General features: G+C 42.8%; 1 protein-coding gene across 3 annotated transcripts in view; it reads left to right on the plus strand.

Annotated features, from left to right (window-relative positions):
* ZFC3H1 (zinc finger C3H1-type containing) overlaps nucleotides 1-10201 on the plus strand; it is a 635174-nt gene that overhangs the window by 48745 nt on the left and 576228 nt on the right. For all 3 annotated transcript variants that reach the window (XM_053716781.1, XM_053716782.1, XM_053716783.1), the window contains exon 9: nucleotides 6384-6530. In XM_053716781.1, the coding sequence (XP_053572756.1) occupies nucleotides 6384-6530 (147 nt within the window). The remainder of the gene's footprint in view (nucleotides 1-6383; nucleotides 6531-10201) is intronic.

Raw genomic sequence — 10201 nt, forward strand, 5'->3', positions numbered from 1 at the left:
CGTGTCCCTATTCAAGAACAGGGTCTGGGGTTCTACTCCAATCTGTTTGTGGTTTTCAAAAAAGAGGGAACCTTCAGACCAATTTTTGATTTCAAAAGTCTAAACAAATTCCTTAAATTACCCTCCAAGATGGAAATTATTCGTTCCATTCTTCCCTTGTTTCAAGAGGGCATTTTATTACAACAGTAGTTTTTTTTTATTTTTTTTAAATATTTTTATTAAAGTAAAAAAAAATGAAAAATACAAACATAAAACGACAATTTCCATTCAAATATGGTAAAACAGGTATGCTAACATAGTTGAGACGCCTATAACCCAGTATACACAAGGAAAACAGAATGTAGACAAAGTAACCAGAAGTTGGTCATGTACATCAAGCCCGATGACTCTATTATATCTTGGACCGGGGTGGTAAGGGTAAAGGCGAGAGGTGAAGTTACTAAATTAAGCAGCAACCACCTTTATATTATTATAGAATGAAAAGAATGGAGTTTAAAGATGATTTGGAAATACGAAGAGGATTTAAATACCCTCTTAAATTCACGTATATATTTAGAGTAGAGGGGAAGGAGGCAGGGAAGCTGGGAGGGGATGGGGCAGGGGACGGGGAATGCAGAAAGTGAGGGGGTGATATGGACTAGAAAAGTATCCGTTCATGTGAGTTGCTTACTAAGGATAAAGGCGAATTCAACAGTCAGACGTCCTGAGTAAGTTGTATTGGGCTTCCAGTCAGTATTGTATTGTTCCTTCCAGTCTACCCAGACCAGTTCAAACAAGTCAGAATTGTTTAATTTATAAAAGATGTCCTTCTCCATGGTATATAAGTATGCCATTGTGTTGCAAACTACGGACCAACTAGGGGAGAGCTCCTTTTTCCACGAACAAGCTATGGAATGTTTTATAGTCATAAATAGGTATATGCAGATGTATGAGTGGTGTTTAGGAAGAGCATGGATATGTAAGTGTAGGAGGGCCGAAGCTGATGACTTAGGGAGGGAAACACCCATACGAAAAAGGGTTGCGAAGCATTACTGCCACAAGGATTGAATCACAGGGCACTCCCACCAAATATGAAACGCGGTACCTCTCTGGCCACATTTCCTCCAACACTCAGGGGACGCACTCGGGAACATCTTCACTAGTCTAGTAGGCACATAGTACCAATGGGATAAGAGTTTAAAATATACCTCGTAAAGCGTTGTACAGTTACACAGAAGGCACGCTCCCACACATCGGGGAGAACACTCACTCCCATAAATTTCTCCCAGCGGGCCAAATGAGCAGGCGTTTCAGGGCATTGCGTACCGCCTAGTATCACGTAATGGAGAGAAAGGGGCCTGCATAGCCTGGAACCCTGATCCCAAATGGTCTCCCAGCGGGCGAGTAAGGTTTGGTTTGAATCCCCAGCTATTTAAAAAAACTCTTGATTCTATGGAACTCAAAGGGCAAGTAGGGAGGTACTTGGGTATCCCCACTTATTTGGGGAAGATGTTTGAAGGAATCCCGGGTGGTTGCCGACCACAAGTCTGACCCCCGATTAACCCCCATTTGTATCCATTTATTGGGGTGAGAATCCTGGAGTCCCGAGAGGAGACCTGCTATAGAGATGATAGGGGAGGGGTGTGGGGCAATATGTGGGTGATGTCTAATCTTGTCCCAGAAGTCAAGGCATTCAGCGACAACTGGGTTTATTAGCTCCAATTCCCTACGACAATGTGGTGGGGTCCAAATTAAGTCTCGCAGACTAACATGGTGAGGCAAGGAGGCTTGCTCAATCGCCCTCCACTTAGAATGGAATAGCTTAACTCCCCATTGGGACACATGAGTTAGCATACCACCTTCATAGTATTTAGAAACAGACGGAGATGCAATACTGCCAGAGATTTTAGAAAGTTGTATCAATTTGTGTGCCACCCTCAGAGGTTTGTCCTGCCAAATAAATTTCGTAAATCCACTCTGAAATTGGAGCAAACGGTATTTAGGAATCTTAATAGGGAGGCAACGAAAGAGATAGGTGAGTCTTGGGAGAAAAGACATTTTCAAGGCAGCAATTTTTCCAAGCCAGGATACATGCTGCATGTTCCAATCCCTCCTCAGGGAGTGGATCAAGGTGAGAAGGGGAAGATAGTTAACTTTTATTATCTGGGGGAAGCTACTTGATAGACTAACACCTAAATGCAAGACAGAATGTTCTGTCCAGGTAAAGTTAAAGCTTTTTTTCATAGAGGCCAACTGCTCACCAGTGAAGCCTTGTGTGTACACTTCCGTTTTTGACACATTTAATTTATAATAAGAGTGGGCACCAAAGGAGGCGAGTGTGTCCAAGAGTCTGGGAATATTCTGCATGGGCTGAGTCACAAAGAGTGTGATATCGTCCGCAAAAAGCGCAATTTCATGTGAAGTACCAAACAAGGGGACACCCTGTATCTTAGGATCAGTTCTTATTTGCTCTGCCAAGGGCTCGATTGACAAGGCAAACTGCAGTGGCGACAGTGGGCAAGCCTAGTGCCATTTGCTATGGTAAAGGTAGGAGAGCGAAAGCCCAACCCGCTAACAAAAGCTGTTGGAGTCGCGTAAAGGGCCCTGATTGCCCCTATAAAATCACAAGGAAGACGAAACCGCTCAAGGACCGCCCAGAGATATTGCCATCTGACTCGGTCAAAGGCCTTCTCAGCATCAAGAGAGATGACCGAAAGCGGTTTCCGGAGCCGAGAAGAAAGAGTCTTATTAAGGAGTCGTCTCGTGTTATCCGGGCCCTCCCTCTGGGGCACAAAACCCACCTGATCTGGATCTATTAGGGAGGGTAAAAACTTAGCGTGTCTGTTGTCCAAAATCTTGGAGTAAAACTTTGTCAGTATTTATCAAAGAAATGGGCCTATAGCTGGCGCAAAGGGTTGGATCCTTTTTTGGTTTTAAGATTGTAACTATATTGGCTTCAAGGAATTCTTTTTGAAAGTGGCCTTCCTTTCTAGCTAGATTGTAAAACTTAAGTAGTAAAGGGGAGAGCTCACGAGCAAACATTTTATAAAAATGTGCCGGATAGCCGTCTGGACCAGGTGACTTAAACGATTTTGCATTTTTAATGACCTTCATAACTTCTGTAAGCGAGAAAGGGGAGCTTAACAAGTCGCGCTGCTCAAGGGAGAGTGTAGGGAGCGACAAGGTCTCCAGGTAGGTTCGTAGAACCTCTTCAGGAGTGAACCTAGGTGATTCAGATGTGGCTATATTATACAACTTAGTATAATAGTCGGCAAATGCCTCCCCAATGTGAGACGGGATTTGAAGACGAGAGTCTGAAGTTCGTATACAGTGGATTCGTGATGCCCCCGTTCTATTTCTAATCTTGTTGGCTAGTAAGGAGTCAACTTTACAACGGTAGTTTTAAAGGACGCTTACCTGCATGTTCCCATCCACAGGGACCATCACAAGTTCATGAGGTTCACATTTCTAGACAAACACTTCCAGTTTGTGGCTCTTCCATTCGGCCTAGCCACAGCTCCCAGAATTTTTTTAAAAGATTCTATGATCCCTGTTGGTGGTGCTCCGATTGCGGGGCATTGCAGTGGCGCCTTATTTGGACGACATTCTGGTTCAGGCGCCGTCCTTTCACCAAGCAAAATCCCACACGGAAACTTTATCCTTCCTGCTATCTCACCGGATAGAAGGTGAATTTGGAAAAGAGTTCCTTAATTCCAACTACATGGGTAGTTTTCTTGGGAACTATAATAGATTCCTTATCAATAAAGATTTTCTGACAGAAGTCAGGAAATCAAAGATTTTCGATTCTTGCCTAGCGCTTCAGTCCTCTCCTCGGCCATCAGTGGCTCAATGTATGGTGGTAATCTGTCTAATGGTAGCGGCAATGGACATCATCCCTTTTGCCCGTTTTCCACCTCAGACCTCTGCAATTAAGCATGCTCAGACAGTGGAACAGAGATTATGCAGATCTGTCTCCGCGATTACAGCTGGAACAGGAGACAAGGGATTCTCTTCATTGGTGGTTGTCTCAGGACCATCTATCCCAGGGAACTTGCTTCCGCAGACCCACCTGGGTGATTGTGACAACGGACGCCAGCCTTCTGGGATGGGGAGCAGTCTGGGGCTCTCTAAAGACTCAGGAGACATGGACTCGGTCGGAGATTGTTCTACCCATAAACATTCTGGAGCTAAGAGTAATATTCAATGCTCTTCTGGCCTGGCCTTAGCTAGCATCGGCCCGGTTCATCAGGTTCCTGTCGGACAACATAACTAACTTAAGTGGCTTACATTAACCATCAGGGAGGAACTCTGAGTTCCTTGGCCATGACAGATGTAGCCAACATAATTCAGTGGGCGGACCCCCACAACTGCTGTCTGTCGGCGATCCACATTCCAGGACTGGACAACTGGGAGGCAGACTTCCCGAGCAGACAGACCTTTCACCCGGGGGAGTTGGAACGCCATCCGGAAGTGTTTTCCAGCCTGATTCTCAAATGGGGTCAGCCGGAATTGGATCTCATGGCATCTCGGCAGAATGCCAAGCTTCCGAGGTACGGGTCGAGGTCAAGGGACCTTCAGGCTGTACTGATAGATGCTCTGGCAGTACCATGGAATTTCAGTCTCGCATACCTATTTCCTCCGTTCGCTCTTCTACCTCGGGTCATTGCTCGAATCAAGCAGGAGAGGACGTCGGTGATCCACATTACACTGGCGTGGCCACGCAGCATTTGGTATGCAGACCTGGTGGACATGTCATCTCTTCCACCTTGGAGACTTCCGTTGAGAAAGGACCTTCTACTTCAAGGGCCCTTCCTTCATCCAAATCTAGTTTCTCTGAAGCTGACTGCTTGGAGATTGAACACTTGATTGGTGTGAATCCATAGGCTACTCTTGTAGTAGAGCTAGGATTCCTAGAATTCTGTCCTTTCTCCAAGAAGGTTTGGAGAAGGGTTTATCGGCAAGTTCCCTAAAGGGTCAAATATCTGCTTGTCTATTTTGTTACATAAACGTCTGGCGGAAGTCCCAGACGTGCAATCGTTTTGTCAGGCCTTGGCCAGGATCAGGCCTGTGTTCAAGCCAGTTACTCCTCCCTGAAGTCTTAATTTAGTTCTTAAGGTTCTTCAAAGGTCTCCGTTTGAGCCTATGCGTTCATTAGATATTAAGTTATCTTGGAAAGTTTTGTTTCTTGTTGCTATTTCATCTGCTCGTAGAGTTTCAGATTTCTCGGCATTACACTATATAGTCAAATGATTTCCACAGCACCAAAAAAGATAGGAGAATAGTTGAACAAACTTAGCTTTCATTGATCCATTTCAGCTTATACAAAGCACTTGGCACACAGCAGCAAAAAGCGACGTTTCGGGCTGTTAACCCTTACTCATGTTTGGCATCACACTATGAGTCTCCTTACCTTATTTTTCATTTAGATAAGGTAGTTCTGCGTATTAAGTTAGGGTTTCTCCCTAAAATAGTTTCAGATTGGAACATTTATCAGGAGATTGTTGCTCAATCCTTGTGTCCTAATCCTTCTCAGAAGAAACGTCTTTTGCACAATCTGGACGTGGTGCGTGCATTAAAATCGTTTACAGGCGACTAAGGATTTTCGTCAGTCTTCTTCTCTGATTGTGGTAACGTTAAGGACAGAAAGCTACGGCTACTTCTCTTTCTTTGTGGCTGAAGCGTATCATTCGCTTTGCCTATGAGACTACTGGACAGCAACCTCCTGAGAGAGTTACGGCTCTTTCTATGAGGGCTGTTTCCTCTTCCTGGGCATTCAAAAATGAAGCTTCTGTGGAACAGATGTGCAAGGCTGCAACTTGGTCCTCTCTTCACACTTTTTCAAATTCTATAAATTTGATACCTTTGCCTCAGCTGAGGCTTCTTTTGGGAGAGAGGTTTTTCAAGCAGTGGTGCCTTCCATTAAAGTTTCCGGTCTTGTCCCTCCCTTTATCTGTGTACTCTAGCTTGGGTATTGATACCCAATAGTAATTAGATGATCCGTGGACTCATTGTGTCATTAGAAAGAAAACCAAAATGTATTCTTACCTGATAAATTTCTTTCTTTTTTTGACACGATGAGTCCACGGCCCGGCCCTGTTCTTTTTGGACAGGTTTGTTGGTATGTTATAAACTTTAGACACCCCTGCACCTTGTTGCTTCCTTTCTCTCCTTTGCTTCGGTCAAATGACTGGGTTTGGAGGGAAGGGAGGAGATATTTAACAGCTTTGCTTTGGTGCTCTTTGCCGCTTTCTGCTGGGCAGGAGTGATATTCCCAATAGTAATTGGTTGATCCGTGGACTCATCGTGTCAAGAAACAAACACATTTATCAGGTAAGCATAAATTTTGTTTGCATTGTTGGCTCTTCTTCTTTTCATGTGCTAATTTTGAAATTTTTATTTTCTAGGCTCATACTATGAATAGCCAGCCTGCTTCACCAGTTAACCCTATTATGCCTGTGCCAAGGATCACATTGACATCTACCAATGTTAATTGCACTTATCGTAAAACTCAATTAGGTCGGAGACCTCTAACCATCAGACGTGTAATAAAGGTAAAGATGATAAATATATTTTGTTTGTGTGTATTTGTTTAGCAATAATTACACAATTATCCTATGAAATAGTGTTCTTGTTAATGATCAAGGGTAGTGGGAATGCCCATGAGAAACCATTTTTGGCATACAGCACCTTTATTCCACTGGACACAGTCTCAAGAGAAGACAATGAAATGCATGTAGTGCAGTATGAAACAAAAATCTGTATTCAGTGTGTGAATATGAGTAGAAGAACTTAATGAGTAGGTGGGATGAGGACATTGGGGAGATGTTAACTTTTTGGCTTAAACCATTGTAGCAGCTAAGCAATGAAGCAGGTGAATATTATAAGAGTTTTCTGGAGGAATTCATAAAGGTATGAAGGGAGAACAACTTGGATGGGCAGCTTGCAAGATTGGAATTTCCGTAGTGCAGGTGGGATGGGATGGGTGAGATTTCATTTTTGGTCTTCTATTGGCAAATAGATGGGATTAATAGTGCAGAATTCCATTAAGAAAAAGGGGATGTGTGAGAGTTTAAATTGGATCGTAGCTTTATGAGCAGTAACAGAGTTAGGGGATAGTAAAAGGAGAGTTAAAGAGTATAAGGTGAATTTCAGGTGCTTAAACAGCAATAGGGAATTCAGAATGAGGTACCAGATAGCTGCTGAAGGTAGCAAGTAGAGGAGGTTAATTTGGTTCACGGGCAATTTTTTTAATTTACTTCTGACCTGTTTTGTGCTCTCTAAGCCAGCCCTTGCATGCGAAGATTAGTATCTTTTCACTTCTTAAGGAGATGCAGTTTATTGCAAGCAACACTGCCTGAGCTATTTGCTTGAATTTTTGCTGTGCTTAGATGGGTTTTGTGAAACATTGAACACTAACTAGCGCATTTCATGGATAGAGTGTAACTATTGCATGGTAGTTTTCTGTTAGTCACAGGAATAGTACATTATGTTTTCATTGCATTGTGCCATGTTCCGCAATAGTGCACTTTCAGAGTTTCACAAATCACATCCGTTAGGGACAACAGGCAGCTTTACCAGAGTAGGGATGAACCATTGCTCATGAAAATAGTTTGGGTAATATGATGGTTTATGGGTCTATGATTTATTACCCCTAGAATTATACAGAAAAAAAAATCTGCATGTTGCGGCCTTTATGGAAGATGCAAAATTATAAAAATGATATGAAACAAGCCAGAGGCAGTAATCTAGGAGCTGTAGTTACCTGCTCCCCGAATTTATCAAGCACTTGTTTGAAATTATTGAAATCTTCAGTATTTAAGAGAAATATTTAGTAATATGTGGAAGGGGGAGAAGAGGGGAAATGCCCTGTATCATGTGCAAAGTAGCAGTTTGGATTGGTCTGATCTTGGGGTTTTAGATCTTCTCTGTTTAGTGGATGTTACTGGACTCGTTTTATGGTATTTTATGCATAAGTGTTTTGTGTTTATAGTGGTTAAAGATGGTGTGCAACAAAAAGGGCTTTAAAAGTAGACAAACATTTTGAGTTGGAGGATACAATTTGAGAGACAAATGGTTGTGTTGAAATGAATGCAGAATGGCATAACCTATATCAGTATTGCACAGTCAGTATTGCATGAAACATGAATTATTGACAAAATGAATATCCGAATGAATGCAATATGAAACTTAAAGAAAATGAACATTTTGTCAGTATTCATTAATTTTCTTTATATTACCGGAAGGATTGAAAATACTTGCCTAATGCATGCTGGAGAGCCGTGCTCATCCCAACACTTCTTCACAGACCCCAGGGCCACACTAATAAGTTTAGCACGAACTACGCCTCCTATTAGCGCGGCCCAGGGCTCTGAAGAAGTGTCGGGTTAGCGTTGCTACCCAGTGTGCTATAGGTAAGTATGTAACTCTACAGTTCAACTTTTTTTTTTTTTTACCTATAGCAAAGGAACGTGCACATTCATTTAATGAAAACTAAAGTACATTTCTTTCCAATGGCATGGAGAGTCCACAAATCCATTCTAATTACTGGTGGAATTCAACTCCTGGCCACCAGGAGGAGGCAAAGAACACCCCAGCAAAGCTTTAACCCCTTAATTACCACAGCACTTTTCCACTTTCTGACCGTTAGGGACCAAGGCTATTTTTACATTTTTGTGGTGTTTGTGTTTAGCTGTAATTTTCCTCTTACTCATTTACTGTACCCACACATTATATACCGTTTTTCTCGCCATTAAATGGACTTTCTAAAGATACCATTATTTTCATCATATCTTATAATTTACTATAAAAAAAAATATATAAAATATGTGTGCGAAGATGGTGTCTGAAGAAAATTTAAGTTTTATCCTTTAATGGGTAGTTTCCCTGCAAGCAAGTAATGGGGTAATGCTGTGTCCATGTTAATCCTCTTTAGTAAGACTAATGGTGGCTATTGGCTGTTGGAGGTCCTTACTTTTCCTCCAACAATTTATGCTAACCCCTATATGGAAAACCAGGGTTGGTTACTCTGCTTTACCTCTTCTCCAGGTCCCTGTCAGAGGTCGCCTGGATCTGTCAGACCTAGGATTTGATGTCTACCACAAAGCTGAAGCTCCAAAGTCCCTGTCAGAAGCTGGTGAAACTGACAGACCTACGGCTGGTGAGAAGAAAGAAGACTTCTAACGCTTAGTCCTAGCCAAGAGGGTTAAACGCTTAGTCCTAGCCAAGAGGGTTTTCTGAGAGCATTATTTTTGCTGTCATTCAAGCTCGTAAGCTGGTTGCTCATCGCATCTATCATAAGGTGTGGAGGATCTACTTATTCTGCTCTCTAGGATGAACTGGAGAAGAGCTTTTCTGCAAGTCCTCTGATGGGACAGATTTCGGCCCTGTCTTTGTTAATGCACAAGAGGTTCGCTGAGCTTCCAGATGTGCAGTCATTTGTTAAGGCTCTGCTAGGATCAGACCTGTGTTTAGATCTAATGCTCCTCCTTGGAGTTTAAATCTTGTTCTTAAAGTTTTGCAACGGCTCTGTTGGAGCCTATGCATGAAGTAGACATTAAATTGTTGTCCTGGAAGGTTCCTTTTCTACTGGCTATTGCTTCTGCGCGCAGAGTATCTGTGATTGATGCCTTGCAATGCGTCCCTCCTTATCTCGCTTTCCATGCTAAGGCTGTTCTAGGAACCAAATTAGGTTTTCTTCCTAAGGTTGTGTCAATTCGCAACATCAATCAAGAGATTGTGGTTCCTTTCTTATGTCCTAATCCTCCTTTGTCGAAGGAATGTTTACAACGTAATTCTGGATGTGGTTTGTGCCTTGAAGTTCTATCTTCAGGCCACGAAGGAATTTAGACCAACTTTTTTCTGTTCTCTCTTCCGGGAAGCGTGGGTCTCAGAGGGCCTCTTCGACTTCCTTATCTTTTTGGCTGAGGAGTGTCATCCGTTTATCATAGAGACAGCAGGACATAAGCCTCCTCTGAGGATTACGGCTCATTCTACGAGAGCAGTGGTTTCCTCTTGGGTCTTCAAAAATGAGGCCTCTATGGATAAGATTTGTAAGGCGGCTACCTGGTCCTTACATACTTTTTCCAAACTTTACAAGTTTGATGTTTTTGCTTCTGCTAAAGCAGCCTTCGGGGGAGAGATTTTGCAGGCTGTGCTGCCCTCAGATTAGGATCCGTCTCTTTTTTTTTTTTTCCCCCCTCCCGTTAGCATTCCGTGTACCCTA

This window comes from Bombina bombina, chromosome 6 (assembly GCF_027579735.1).
Source record: "Bombina bombina isolate aBomBom1 chromosome 6, aBomBom1.pri, whole genome shotgun sequence".
In the NCBI taxonomy this organism is placed as follows: domain Eukaryota; kingdom Metazoa; phylum Chordata; class Amphibia; order Anura; family Bombinatoridae; genus Bombina; species Bombina bombina.